The sequence below is a fragment of the Otolemur garnettii genome, unplaced genomic scaffold (assembly GCF_000181295.1).
Source record: "Otolemur garnettii isolate 467f Iridium unplaced genomic scaffold, OtoGar3 scaffold00106, whole genome shotgun sequence".
Classification (NCBI taxonomy): Eukaryota; Metazoa; Chordata; class Mammalia; order Primates; family Galagidae; genus Otolemur; species Otolemur garnettii.
Genome location: NW_003852501.1, coordinates 5,700,804 through 5,715,740, shown reverse-complemented (window position 1 = coordinate 5,715,740; position 14,937 = coordinate 5,700,804). Strand labels below are relative to the sequence as shown.

At 42.9% G+C, this 14,937-nt stretch overlaps 1 protein-coding gene across 2 annotated transcripts in view; it reads left to right on the top strand.

Moving 5' to 3' along the window:
• ATP8A2 (ATPase phospholipid transporting 8A2) overlaps positions 1–14,937 on the top strand; it is a 625,592-nt gene that overhangs the window by 161,640 nt on the left and 449,015 nt on the right. For both annotated transcript variants that reach the window (XM_012809508.2, XM_012809509.2), the window contains exons 7-10: positions 2,945–3,018; positions 4,820–4,889; positions 5,920–6,047; positions 7,609–7,720. In XM_012809508.2, the coding sequence (XP_012664962.1) occupies positions 2,945–3,018; positions 4,820–4,889; positions 5,920–6,047; positions 7,609–7,720 (384 nt within the window). The remainder of the gene's footprint in view (positions 1–2,944; positions 3,019–4,819; positions 4,890–5,919; positions 6,048–7,608; positions 7,721–14,937) is intronic.

The window sequence follows — 14,937 nt, the reverse complement described above, 5'->3', positions numbered from 1 at the left end:
TAAATCCTAAGAGGGTTCTCATGCACAAGAAATTTCTTAGTACTTGGTAATTGAGATATGTTTTTTTATTTAGAAAGGAAAGATGGGAGAAGGCCATAATTTCCTTTGTCCTCCCACCTTGAATTAAAAAAATAAACACTGCTTTTTTTCATTTGAAAACATGAATAATTTTCATTTCTAATGGGTTTTCCCCCTAGTTGCTTCTGATTTTTTTCCTATGTAGCTAAACTATTTCCATAAAATATTTTTACTTTTAAAAATGCTTTCCGGCTTGGCGCCTGTGGCTCAAGTGGCTAAGGTGCCAGCCACATACACCTGAGCTGGTGGGTTCGAATCCAGCCCGGGCCTGCCAAACAACAATGACGGCTGCAACCAAAAAATAGCTGGGTGTTGTGGTGGATGCCTATGGTCCCAGCTGCTTGAGAAGCTGAGGCAGGAGACTCGCTTGAGCCCAGGAGTTGGAGGTTGCTGTGAGCTGTGATGCCAGAGTACTCTACCCAGCAGCTTGAGGTCTGTCTCAAAAAAAAAAAAGAAATGCTTTCCATTTCCATAAGCCCTCCCTGAGCTTGTGCTGCGAGTGTCGTCCCCATTCACTTGGATAAGCCGTTTGGAGCACTAGATGCTTTGCAGGAAACCCTCCTGTTTCCCAACAGAAAGTCAAACATGGGTGCCTGGTAGCTTAGAGGATCCAGCAGTTTGTCACAAGTATTATATTGTTTAAATGTCTTGATTTCTAAGCGGATAGAAAAGTGTTCAATAGGAAACAGAAAGCAGAAGTGCCCATTTTGAGTTTTGTAATTAGTACCACACTAGGAATGATCTGTCTTCATCAGGGAATTCCAATGTCCTTGAATTTCACACTTGCAGTGTCCATTCAGCTACTCTTATGCTAATAGGGACTGACACACACACCGTTTCATGCCAAGTGTTGCATACATAGGTCTGACAGTTAAGTTCATGAACTCATCCTGGAAAAGTGCTACACACCTCATGGCTGAGTGTCCTACTGTCACCTTCCAAGGGCTCCCCGGGGGAAGCTATGCGCTGATCCAGCCCTTAGTCCACCCTTCAGAGCAATTTTGTTACTCTTTTTCTGGAATGGGCCTCAGCATTGTCATCATATTACTCTTGATGTCCTGAATGTCATCAAAATGTCTTCCCTACAATATTTCTTTTATCTTTGGGTAAAGAAAAAAGTTATTGGGGGCCAGATCAGGTGAGGAGGGAGGGTATTCTAATACAGTTACCTGTTTACTGGCTAAAAACTCCCTCACAGACAGTGTAGTGGGAGTTGGTATATTGTCATGGTACAAGAGCCATGAGTTATTGGCCAAGATTTTCCTAACTGTTTCTCTACTGATGTTTATTCGGTATGCTGTGCTTCTCACAGTTAGCTGATGCTTTTGACCCCCAATTCGATGAAGTTTATGCAGCATCTTCATCAGCTTTGCTCGTTACACACTAAGATAGCACACATCAATGATGAAGGTAGGTCACTACCCTGACCTACCTTCATCAGTGGCACTTTCTCTCCCCTCAGAAAAATGTTTAAGCCATTTGTCCACTGCTGTTTTCTTCATGGCATTATCCCTATAAACTTGGGCTAACATGTCCCTGATTTTACTTCCGCTCTGCCAAGTTTAACAAATTTATGGATGTTTGTTCATTGCTGTGATTCAAGCTCTGACATTCTCGTGACAGCACACAAAGACATGCAGTGACAATAATGAACCCCACTCAGCAAGACACCACTACAGGTCAGCATGGACACAGCTGGGAGATGCTCACACTCCAAGGCCAGGAAACATTACCAAATCGTTTGCACGGGTCTGCCAACGTCAGCGCACAGTGGCGACTTTGTGAACTTAATTGTCAGACCGTATAAACTTCCTTAGTCACTGCATCAGCTTTAGAAAGCTGGTGGGATTATTTTCTCCTTTTAGAAGTGAGGACACCAGGGCTCTGAGAGATGAGGCAGCTTGCCAAGATCACAGAGCCAGCACGTGGCCGTGAAACTAGGATTTGAGCCTTGGCATGCCTGATTCGAAAGCCCACATTCTTTCCAACTTGGTGTGATCTCATTTAAAGGATTTATAGACACTTGGCCATGGTGCTGTTTTGGAAACGATAGCCTATTTCCTTGGCTGAGGTTCTTCTGTGCATTTGAGTCTGTTTCCCAAGGTAGTCTCTGACTTTGGCCCTAACTCTTGTCCTAGAAATTTCTTGAGGCTGTACAAATCTGTTATGTAGCATGTTTCCAGGGGACCCTTAGGTGCACTGTTTATCAGTACATTAGGTATTACCTTTTAATCAGAGCGCCAACCTCACGGTCAGAGTACCCGGTTTTTAATCCTGGTTCTAACACTCACTGACTGGATGACCTCCATCAGGTTTTTTTGTTTGTTTGTTTTGAGCCTCAGTTTCCTCACTTGTAAAACAGAAAAATTGATGTGTGCTAACTTAGTTGATCCCACAGTAACCTCGTGAAATGTGTGATGTTATCCTCATTTTAACAGATGAGGAAACTGAGGCCCACAGAGGTTCCATAACTTTGCATGATAGGGCAGCTAGTTCAGGTGCAGCAGGGGTTTGGAACCCAGATGTTCAGGGGGCCCTGGAGGTGCCGAGTAACCACTGTGCTTCCTGCATGCAGCGCTGGGAACATCAATCATGATAAAATGGGGTCTTTGTACTTGTTCTCACTCATCCTTTTTCTCCCTCTCCCTTCCTTTTTTTTTTTCTTTTTTCTTAGGCATTGTTACAGAAAGGCAGTATTACCAGTTGCTTGTATGAAAGCATTTTCCTTTTGTTCTTGTCAAGGAGGATAATTTGGGTTTTTTTAATCTTAAAACTCATGGCTTAGTTATAGAGTAATTTTTTTCCAAATATGTAAGCACCTTTTTCTTTTCTTTCCTGCTTCTCTGTCCTTGTCCTGGCCCTCTAGGTGGCAGTGGGAGACATTGTGAAGGTCGTCAATGGGCAGTATCTTCCGGCAGACATGGTCCTGCTCTCCTCCAGGTCAGGTGTGCTAGTGGGCACAATTTTTGCAATCTTATGTTAAGAATAATAAGGCCTTAAGTGGTGCCTGCAGAGTCTCCAGCCACCCCTTCCCTTCCGCCAGCCTTCTCTCTCCATCCTACCATTGACTTGCCATTTGTCTTCTCCTGGCTTGACCTTGGGTTTCTTTCTCCCATTCATTCCTTTGTGCTTTTCCTGAATGCCTTTAGCTGTGTTGCCTCCACAGGATCTCCTGGCTATTCTGGGGGTATTCCTCCTTTATAGGAGCTCTGATTAAAGAGCAGTGGAGTGGTCTGTACCCTCCCGTAAGGGTGGATGTAGCATATCTGAGACTTCAAAACCAGTTTCCTGATGGTCCCAGCTGGCAGCGCACACTGCAGACAGAGCCCAAGGCCAGCCTTTAATAGAAAGAACCATGGGTGTTTCCTCAGCACAGGCATGACCTGCAGACATGTTTGTTCCTCATTCATTTTGCCCCCTTTCTGCCCATACATCCTTGCCATGTGCTATAGGTGGTTTTACTCTAGAAAGATACGTCATCACTCGGTGGGGTGTGGAAGGACAGTCCACCCCCTGACTCTTCCCTTGGCTTGATGCATAAAAGTCTGCAGCAAGGAAAGAAAGCCAAAATGAGGGCAAGGATGAACTTCTGCTGTGGCATTCAAGTTTAAATTATATGACTTGAAGACTAGAACTTCCTAAATTCTATATGCCTCTGGAAATCATGATTCGTGTGCCATTTGCATTTTCTGTGATTGGAGACGGTGTTTCTTGTCACTCTTTCGAAGGTAGGCCTTAGCTTAAAATTGTGTTCCCAACAATAAGACTTAAAACTTGGACCCCAGGCCTCTGGAGGGGAATGAGACAAATTCATGTTTGTCCTTATTGATCAGTAACTAAGAAGCTCTTAGAAATATTAAAAAGATTGATCCTTTGGTAGTTTGAGCTAAAGGAGCCTTGGCTGTGCCCTGCAGGAAACCTGGTTTTGATGTGGAATTGTTTGTCGGAGCTCATGCCATGTCCCTGTGTGCTCCTTCCTGGTGCAGTGGCCTGCTGAGAACGTCACCCCTTTCATCTTCCTGATAACCCTCCATAGCCTTCCTTTACGTGAGAGAACACCAGGACACCAAGAGATTAAACACCCTGCCAAGGCCAGGGAACCCATAACTGTAGCCCGAGGGGATTTTCACTCAGCCAGTGGGTTGCAGAGTCGTTCTCCCAACCACTAATTGTGCTCACTATCCTAAATCCAAAGACCTAAAACAGAAGTAAGGTATTTGCTATGCTTATTTTTACTCTCTGAGTTTTCTGTCCTTACGATTAGGTGTTTTGATTGAAAAGCTGCCTTTTGAGATAGTAAAAAACACAGGGAAGCAAAGGCTAGCCAAGGCCGTGCCTCGCTCCTGCACCTCCTCTGGCTGTAATTTTCTTGAAAAATGTGTATTGGTGCCAGCCATGCTGAGGGTGGCTTTTTGATCAGGAGTTGGTCCCACCCCAGTGGTTGGGTGTTGGCAGGGAGGACATCACGTGTTTCAGGTAACGTGCCCTCCCCAATTCCTCCTCAGTCATTTCTGGTTACGTAAGGCCAGCAGTCATTATGGGGGCCCACAGGCTGGGTCATCTGGGCAGATGCCAATGTGTGTCTTCCTTTCTCATCAATGATTGTTGCTAAAGTGGCTGTTTATATCAATTTATTTTGAAGGGCTCCTCAGCAGATAGAGATTTCATAATAGAGATTTTACGAGCTGTGAGTTTGCGGAGCGGCCCTTACTAAACTTGGCTTTTTTTCCCCTCTCCTTAGTGAACCTCAGGCAATGAGCTACGTTGAAACAGCTAATCTAGATGGAGAGACAAACCTTAAAATACGTCAGGTAAAGTCACCTTTTATGGCCTGTGTTGTAATGGAGGCCGCAATCGCACTTCTGGTCCTAAATGTCTTTTCCTAGAGAAAAAATACTCAGCCTCAAAAGGTCATGCCTTAACCTGGATGGAATCTATAGGAAGAATATGCCTTTTATGATGAGGGGACTCATAAAGAGAGGTAGAAAAATGGGGCTTCGTCATGCTGGAGGGGAGAAAGGTATCCGCCTTCATGTGCATCTTACTGTGCCCTCTGCCTGTGATGCTGAGGGTGGGGACGTCCCAGGAGGCTGAGAAGTCTCCCCAACTACAGCGGAAACACACAGCGCACGGGCTCTGTGTGCCTCACTTTACACTGTGGAGATTCTAATTCTTGAGAGTGGCTTATTAGATGTAAAATTTTCATGTCCTAAATAAAGCTATTTTTACCATATATTTTAATTCTAGATCAACTGAACGGTAGTCTTTACTGTGTAAAAATTATAAGCATTTTGACACTTCAAACATTTTGCTACAGAAAGTTGAATTCAGTAATTCTGTCCACATATCTTTCTTTTCTTTCATGGATATTTGCTTTAGATATTTTCTTTTCTGTTTAAAAAAGAGTTAGCAGAGTGCCAGGTAGTGTTAATCTATTAAAGGGATGCCTCTGGGGGGCGCCTGTGGCTCAAGGAATAGGGCGCTGGCCCTATATGCCACAGGTGGCGGGTTCGCCCCGGCCAAAAAAAAAAAAGGATACCTCACGTTAACAGATGATGCTTCCAGTATGGTGTTTGCACGTCCATTCTCATGTATGTTTCCAGTGCAGTGATAGAATCTTGACTTTCTCCTTCATTCGATTCTTCCACCACTTTTGCATTAGGTTCTTGTGGAAAAAAGCTACTGATAAAGTCTGCCTGGGGGCTGATAGTTTGTTAGCTTCTCAAGATTATTGCATTTTAGATGACTTCTTATTCTCTTTTGGTTATGATGGGAATGCCAGATATTACCCCTAAACACAGAAGATTGTTCTTGATTTCCTCTTTTGGCTTCACATTCTAGGGTTTGAGTCACACAGCGGAAATGCAAACACGAGAAGTATTGATGAAGTTATCTGGAACTATAGAATGTGAAGGGCCCAATCGCCACCTCTATGACTTCACCGGAAACTTGCACTTGGATGGAAAAAGGTATTATTTTCCTTTACTTTTCTCCTCTTTTATAATGTGGCTAAGAACTGTTGGTGCTTTGGAATATATGTTTGTTTTCTAATTTCGTAATATTTTCAAACAGCAAGATTTCACACCATTTCACTCAACTTAAAATTTCCCTTCAATTTAAGGAAAGAACAGATTTTTGACAAAAAAAGAGCCCAATGACCTCGGGTAAAGTTCAGAACGGGTGACTTATTTTTCCTATGCCAGTTCTCTGCCAGGCAGGAGAAATGGTTTTAGCTGCACAAACTATGCAGAAAAGCAGAAAAGGGGTGTCTGAGGTGAAGAAAAGGTAATTTTTGCAGGGTCAAATGGCAGGTCTATTTTTAGTTCTCTAAGTGTTCCCCAGAAGTGCATTAATGTACATAGTTATCATTCAATAAAAAAAAAAAAAAGAAAAGGTAATTTACTTGTTAGAGAACTGTTAGCAATGGCTAAGGCAAATTTGTGTTTAGAAAGTTGAATGAGGCTCGGTGCCTGTGGCTCAAGCGGCTAAGGCACCAGCCACATACACCTAAGGTGGCGGGTTCGAATCCAGCCTGGGCCCTGCCAAACAACAATAATGGCTGCAACCAAAAAATAGCTAGGCGCTGTGGCGGGTGCCTGTGGTCCCAGCTACTTGGGAGGCTGAGGCAGGAGACTCGCTTGAACCCAGGAGTTGGAGGTTGCTGTGAGCAGTGAAGCCATGACACTCTACCCAAGGGGGGACAGCTTAAGGCTCTGTCTCAAAAAAAAAAAAAAAAAAGAAAGTTGAATAAAATGGAAAAATGACTCTTCCTCTGGAATATTCAGGGCCCCGTGTCTGTATCTCGTTGTCTTTGTCCTCTAAGTGTTTGCTGTGTTGTTTGAGTCATCTTTTGTTGTAATATTGGGATGCAGTATCTATCTTCTGGCCATCTTTTGTCTGCATGCCTCTTGCCAATGTCCTCCACAGCCTCCGGGGCTGTCCTTTATATTCTGAATAGACCCAGGGCTTGGAAGGACTTGACCATGGGAATCAACCCAAAATAAATCTGACAACTAAGTGTGACTTCTTAATGGTTTCATCAGCATGAATAGCTATTCTATAGATTCCCCATTTTGAATTTCTAAATTAGCACTTAGGTCCTTATTTAATCATTAAACCATCCTCGAAAAGTTTTATGTCACAGGTCAACTGCTTTTTAAATTTTTCTTATCATCGTCTATAAAATAAACTGAGTTTCCCAAATGAATAAGCTTCTGGTTGTTATTTTAGCAATTTCCTTTCTGGGGGTTGAGTTTCATAACAGGATTATGAGAGACATAATTCCCTCTAACATTTTAGAAGGGGTAAAGGCATTTTTCTGTAGTGATGAATGAATCAAATAAACTGTTTGGGTTGGTCTCTTTTGGTAGATGAAGCCAACGGTAACCTTTGTTGTTCTTGTTTCTCGGTGAAATAGTTCCAATTTGACTAAAGGAAACATTTGATTTATCGTGGGTTTATATTTAAGGGGAATGCTTAGGCTCATTTGTCAGACCATCATTAAATGTAAATGTTGTTTCTTATTTTTAGCTCTGTTTCCCTTGGGCCTGACCAGATCTTACTGAGAGGTACACAGCTTAGAAATACTCAGTGGGTCTTTGGCATAGTTGTTTATACTGGACACGACACCAAACTCATGCAGGTAAAATTTTTCCTATGCTGAAAAACAATGTTGATTTTAGTATTTTTTAAATTCCTTTTTGTTTTTATTGACCAGAGGGTGGAAAATACTGATGTGGCATTTAAGAAACTCCAGTTTGTCCATGAACCTAAATTTGGAAAGGAAGTGCCTTTATTTTAGTTCTGTAGGTAGTTTCTTTGGGATTTCTGTTATCAGATATTTGTTACTTTTTGCCTGAAATATAAATGGTCTTTGTTTTCTAGATTGAAGGGGGAAATTGGTTCTAACTTACTTTGTTGTAAGGTGGGATGAGTTCTGATGTTTTTATTTCTTTACTAATTCTCCTCTTCCCTCCATTAATTAGGACTTTAACTGAATTCTAGACAGTTTAAAATAAGTTACTTTTGTTCTTCAAATAACAAATAAAAAAATTTGAAGTCAAAGTGATGTTGCTCTTTTTCCCTGTCAGTTTTTTAAAATTAGTGTTTGTGAATTTACAGCTCACATTTATATTATGACAGATTTTGCCAGGCAGCTTTTGAAATTCTGCATAAATTGATGTCCCAAAATGTCATGTCTTACATTTTCTTTGGTATCACTCAGCATCTTATTTTGTGAATGGGAGTTTGTTTTTCAGTTGTATGACATTTCATATAACTTTTAAAACACACATTTGGCTGTATTTCTGGATTAAAAAATATTTAGTGATGTACCAAATCTAGGGCTTGGCTGTATGGATACAAAAGTGAACAGCCACGTCTTACTCTCTGGGAGCCAGGCAGGCTAAGAAGTAATACAGAATTCCAAAGTAGAGAGATAATCACTGCAATATGTATAATTTTTGAAGTGTTATGGGTATATACAGAAGGGTCATCCAGCCCTGGTTTGGGGACGTCAGCTGACTGGACACTTAGAATGATTCCCCCAGCAGAGGCATGTTTTAAATACCAAGTTGGAGAGGGGAGACTGTTGTGTTGATTTATTCTTTAAGGTCAAATGATAATAGGAAGAGAGAGTTAAACATTCCATGAGATGATGTAATGGCCACACCGCGTCCTAAATGCTGTGAAGACAGGAAAGGAAGATGGGGCTCCAAGGATTGAGAGGCCCCCTGAAGCTGAGGAGGATGGCAAGGGTGGCTGGGTGACAGGCTGATCTGTGTCAGGGTGCTCGTCTCTCTGTCTCTGGGGTGGTGGGTTTCAGGCATGATTAGGGTGACCAGATTTTAACATTTGTAAAGCAGGACAACATGGCTGGGGGACGGGGCGGGGGACGGGGCAGGGCAGGGCCTGACAACAATGCGAAGTTTGATAAGCCGTTCTCGATAATCACTTCTCAACATTTGTTATTATTACAGTTTAACATTATAAAATTGACAAAAATAATATAAAAGTCATATTCTGGCGAAATAGCCACATGACTGCTGAAAACCGTATATTCCTTACCTGTTCTCCTGCCCGTTCATACATTCTTTCCAAAAATCAGAACTTTTTTAAAACACCGCAGGACGCGGGACAAATTGTTTAAAAGTGGGACTGTCCTGCCAAAAGTGGGACATCTGGTCACCCTAGGCGTGATGAGACCTGTGGGTGAACTGTGGCAGTACGAAGTTAAAGGTTGAACTGCTGAAGGTCATTAGATGTGGAGAAGTGTTACTGTTCTCGGAGCTAACTGGTCAATGACACAGAGACAAGCACTGCAGACGAGATGACTAATCTGAAAAGGGAGGCTGAGGCTCCCTCCGGCCCTCAGCGACCACCTATCTTTAGTGATTCTCTTGTATACTCTAAAACATCCGATTAAAGTTTAAAATATCAAAAAGTTAAGACAGCAAAGTAAGATTGGAAACTACCATAAAGATTCCAATTCAATACAATTACTGTTGAACATGTATACAATTGATACAAATTAAGAACATTTTACTTGGGCCTGAATCACAAGGATGCCAGGTTGCCTGTTCTGTGGGCCCATTTCCTTGAACTAAGACCAGCAATTATTGTGTTAATGAGGAGAAAGGAAAAAAAGTACAACTGCCCAGTGCCTGGACAGGTGTTTAGCCACCAGCTACGACCCGTGTGGTCCTCCAGCAAATTCCTTTCTAAGAACGGTTCTGCTTTTCAGCAGGCCCGGGCAGGTTCTCAGAGTAAGGGAATTCCATCTTAGGGCCATGTTCCGCCCGGAGCACATGAGGCTAGACTGCCATGTCTGAGCAGGGGGGGCTGTGCCCCTTCAGAGAAGTAAGGAACTTGATGCATCGGTGCTGTGATTTTGAAGCTAGGACCTTGGTGAGGCTGGGGCAGAGAGGGATGAGTGCCGTGGGCCAGTTTTCAAGTCTGCAGTGAGGGACCGGTAGCCTTGCCAGGGGATAGGGGCAGGAGGTGGTCTGGCCAAACGGCATGAATTTTATGAGTGAATTTTTTTAACATGGCATTCAAGGAAGGAAGGTTCAGATGTATTTCTAGATCTCGAATACACATGATAGTAACACCTTCAGGTGCTCAGGGGACGCGAGTCTCAGCTGTGTCATCACTCTCTGCTTTATGGGAGGGGGAAGGCATGTCCTTGACTGGGTGAGGCAGGGGCAACAGGAGAGCTGGTGAAGGAGGGAAGAGCAGGGCAGGGCCCTGGGCACAGTGGGAAGGGTGCAGAGTATCTGTGCTGGGGTGAGGGGGCGGGAGCTCTCCACGGCAGTTAGAGAAGTGAAGCGAAGACTTGGTGAAGGCTGAGAGGCAGCTCTTATGGGTGGATCAAGATTATTCAGCATATCGGAGATGAGCTTCATCTACCCCCCCCCCCCCAGCTGGGTTGACATCTGCGTACAGGGGCTGATTAGAATGCTTCCAGTGTGGTTCCTCAGCAGCCTGGCCCACACGCAGAGACTTGATCTTGATAAATGGTTTGGTCCTCTGCCACCCAGTCTGCACCCTCTGGCTTCCTCAGTCCAGTGCCAGTAATCCCCGCTCCGCTAACCAGAGATCACTACCTCTGCTTTTTACAATGAGGGGACACAGACATCATGAGTGGCTCGCTTAGATTTCAGCAGAGCCCAGAGACAGTGCTTATTACAAATTTAAGCACTCTCCAAGATTTCTTATGCACTGGGGTGTCTTCTCTGGATGTATTATAATATTGTTTTCCTGGAGCATACGTTGATAAATACAACTTTGTAGCTAAGCTATCTGAGTTAATTACGTTATATTTTAAAACACTCCCATCGTCTCTTCAGTGAGTGAGGCAGGCACTAAGCTTGCATCCCCTGAGCATGAGAGGCACTTTTCCTTGTCCCGGGATATACTAAACCTCAATGAAAGGCTTATTGCATGTTGACTGCTGAGTACAGAATGATGGACAACCCCAGAGACATCTGTGCTAGCCCAGCTGTGCCTTTAGGGCTGAAACAAGTAAAAATAATGCGCTTTGAAAAGGAATACAACATAGGTCCCATAGCTGGGAGCCACCCTGTTTGTGCAGTCACAGTTTTCGTCTGAGCTAGAGGAAACTCAGTTCCTTTAGGGTTCCTCAGGTTCTTCTTCTACCCTTTCCCCCCGTAACCTCTCACCTTAATGCCTCTACCCTTTAAGGTTCACTAAATTCCTGCTTAGTGTAGCTTACATTGGTCATTACGAAAGTTTTGAGATACATAAAAATCAAGAAATAATAATCCACATGGACGGAAACAGACGAAACTCTTCCAGCAACACTCATAAGCCCAGCAAGTTAAAACTTGTTTGGGTGAATCAGAAAGGATGCTGTCGACTGTTTTTCTTGGAGGCGAAATAATGGGCCATAATATGGTCTGTCTCAAACTTTCGTAGTGACCCATGTATGCAGAAATATTTCAATCTACTATTTTTGTTGATTGATTTAAGGAGAAAGAGAATGATTAGCACATTCATTATAGCAAACATTAATTACAACAAATCATGCATTGTTTTTGATGATTAATAGGTGTTAACTCACTTATTCCTTCTGATGGCTAGGTAGTATTGTTGTCGCTTTATAGATGAAGAAACTGAGTCACAGAGTACCTAAGAAATTCAAGGTTACAAACTGGTAAGAGAGAGGTATTCAAATGCAGGCAGTCAAATTCCACATCCATGTTCTAACTGGTATTCTCATGCCTGCTTCCTTAGGAGCGAATAAAATACATAAGATTTAAGTCTGATTTCAGCTTCTTCTAAAACTGATGTTTTGACCCATTTTTACTTACAATTCCATTCCACCATCGTAGTAGTGTTCTCTGAGAATTTTATAGGAAAACTTACAATGCTAGTAGGAATTTAGCATTAAAAACTCACATTGCAAGTAGAAATATTTAGAGGATGGGTGTGATCAGGCAGATTTTGGGTTTCCACAAAGAGCACATGTTAAAGCCTTAAGTTGGGGGATCATTATTCTTGTGTTGGATGAAAGATATATTTTCTTAATCCTCTTCACTGGCCAGAATTCAACCACTGGGAAAGATCAGAAGTCACTAACTAAAGGGATCACGGAAATGAAGTTTACTATACTTTTTCCCTGCCTGTTCATTCAGTGAATGTTTATTGGAAATGATAAGCTCATCTTTGGTTTTTAGAAGTTAGAATAAACAGCCGTGGAACTGGCCTGCCTGGTTCTTGCTATGAGGCCGGATGTGGCTGTGTTCTCCCATTTGACCTTGAAGTGGTCTTTGGTTGATGATAAATTGGCCTTTACTAATGGATTTACATTTAGAGTCTAGAAAGATTTTTCTTAAAGTCTGTAAAAGACAAATAATTTAAAGGACTACTGTGAAAGGGGGGGTGAAAATAGAAATATAGACAAATGCTGCTATGTTGTTCAGATGTCTAAAGGACTTATTTTTTCAAAATACCAGTATGATGATTCTCCAACTTCCCCATCCCCAAGAAAACCAAGGCCATGATAGTCTTCGGGGTCTGGTGATAGAATTCACATCACAGTATCAGTGACCGCTGTGGTATGAATTTCTTTGTAGAGTTTAGGAACGAATTGCCTCCTGTTTTCATCTCCATTTCATTTTCACCTGTGACTTTATTTGTATTCTTATTTCTGAAGACATTTTCATCTTAGCTGTTGTAACAATCAGATTGATTTCTTAAGGATAGTGAAGGAAAGTGTTGACTTAAGTTTGGGACAAGGCACCACTGTTACGGTCAGTCAGTGCCTCGCAAACTTGCAGATCACCCTAATTTAGCAAATCAACCCTGTTGCTTTTGGAAAGCCAGGGCCTGCGATCCATGGGAGGACTGCAGGCTAGAGCTCCTGTGTCCATCTCTCCCTGAAATAGAAGTTGCTGGCTTCTAATCTAACCCAGGAGTCATTTCGTGTTCAGCGTGGATTATGATTCATTCCCACCCGACTGTCCTCTGCTCCGTGTCTTCTTTGGCCACCTGCTGTGTTACTGTATTTGTTTCCTTTGAGTGCTATAAAAATTTCCAAGTCTTAGAGGCTTCAAGCAGCACAGTTGTTATGTTATGGTTCTGTAGGTTGGAAGTCTGAGCTAAAACTCAAATGTCGTCTGTTGCTTTCTGCATGCTCCACGGGGAATCGGATCCTTGCAGTTTCCAGCCTTCGCTCCTTGTCTTCTGATTCCCCTCCTCCATCTTCACAGCACTGGTTTTACCTCTCTGATCCATTTCCTGTGGTCACCTCTCCCCTGACCATAATCAAGACAAGTCTTCCCTTTTGAGGACCCTTGGGATTAGACTGGGTCCGCTTGGATAATCCAGGATAATCTTTCCTTCCTACAGTCCTTAATTGAATCCCATCTGCAAAGTCCTTTTTACTGTATAAACTAACATATGTACAGGGGTGAGGGATTAGGATGTGGGCCTCAGGGGCCTTTATTTGCTGGCCATGGCTCCCTCCAGAAATTTTTCTTACGAAATGACTTCTGGTGGGTCACTGCCTTATTCAAACAGTCTATTGTTTTTTCCACTGTTGGAAAATCTAGGCCCAAATTTTCCACCTGGAATGCAGTGATTCCTGAATGTGGCTTTACTGAATCTCTGTGAACTTACCTCCTAACACTGGCCTGGGCTCTGGCTGGGCTGGTGTGCCCAGCAGCAGTGAGAAAGCGGATGCTAGGCCTGAGGTGAGGCTGCGTCCTCCTTCTCTCTCCCTTTTCCTGCCCACATTCTGCTCATGATTCAAGACACGGGTCAGGTGTCCCCGTCCAGCAGGCCCTTTCTGAGTGTTCCTGCTCATTTCTTTACAGTTCCCCGAGGGAACGTTTTGTCCATTCATTTATTTCAACACCTATTAGTGTTCTGTTTTGGATTATCAATGTGTATGTGTCGTGTCTTTTTCGCTTAAATTTTGTCCTTTTAAAATATCTCAGTATATTTATTATAGAGCTGTACTGTTGAAGGTTCTCTCTAGATTTTTAGAGTGTAGAGTCTATACATTTCTTGTGAGTTAACAGTGTCCTCATTTGTTTGAAACTGGACTTAGCTTATTTAGAGCTTATTATATTCTAAGATACAGAAAGTCATTAATTTTATGCTAAGTATATAATGAGAAACACAGAATGAATGGGTATGGTGGCTCATGCCTGTAACCCTAGCACTCTGGGAGGCCGAGGTGGGTGGGTTGCTTGAGCTTATGAGTTTGAGACCAGCCTGAGCAAGAGTGAGACCCCTGTCTCTAAAAAAAAAAAAATATACTGTAGTCCCAGCTACTTGGGAGGCTGAGGCAAGAGAATCACTTGAACCCAAGAGTTTGAGGTTGCTGTGAGCTGTGACACCAGGGTATTTTACCGAGGGTGACAAAGTAAGACTCTGTCTCAAAAAATCAAACCAAATAAAACACAGAATGAATCATGTAGCGTTGGAATGTGATCTATAAATGGTAGAACATGTCTTCTTTTTTACTTAAAACTAGCTTTTGGGCCTGGGTGCAGCGGCTCATACCTGTAACCATAGTGCTCTGGGAGGCCAAAGTGGGTGGATTGCCTGAGCTCAGGAGTTCGAGACCAGCCTGAGCAAGAATGAGACACCCTCTACCCCCAGTCTCTACTAGAAGTAGTAGGGAGTTGTGGCAGGCACCTGTGGTCCCAGCTACTCAGGAGGCTGAGGCAAGAGGATCACTTGAACCCAAGAGTTTGAGGTTGCTGTGAGCTCAGATGCCATGGCACTCTACCCAGGGTGACAGACATTCTGTTTCAACAAAACCAAAACAAACAAACAACTAGCTGTTGATTCAGGAGTGTGGCATGTTTTTTAATTAAATTGATTATT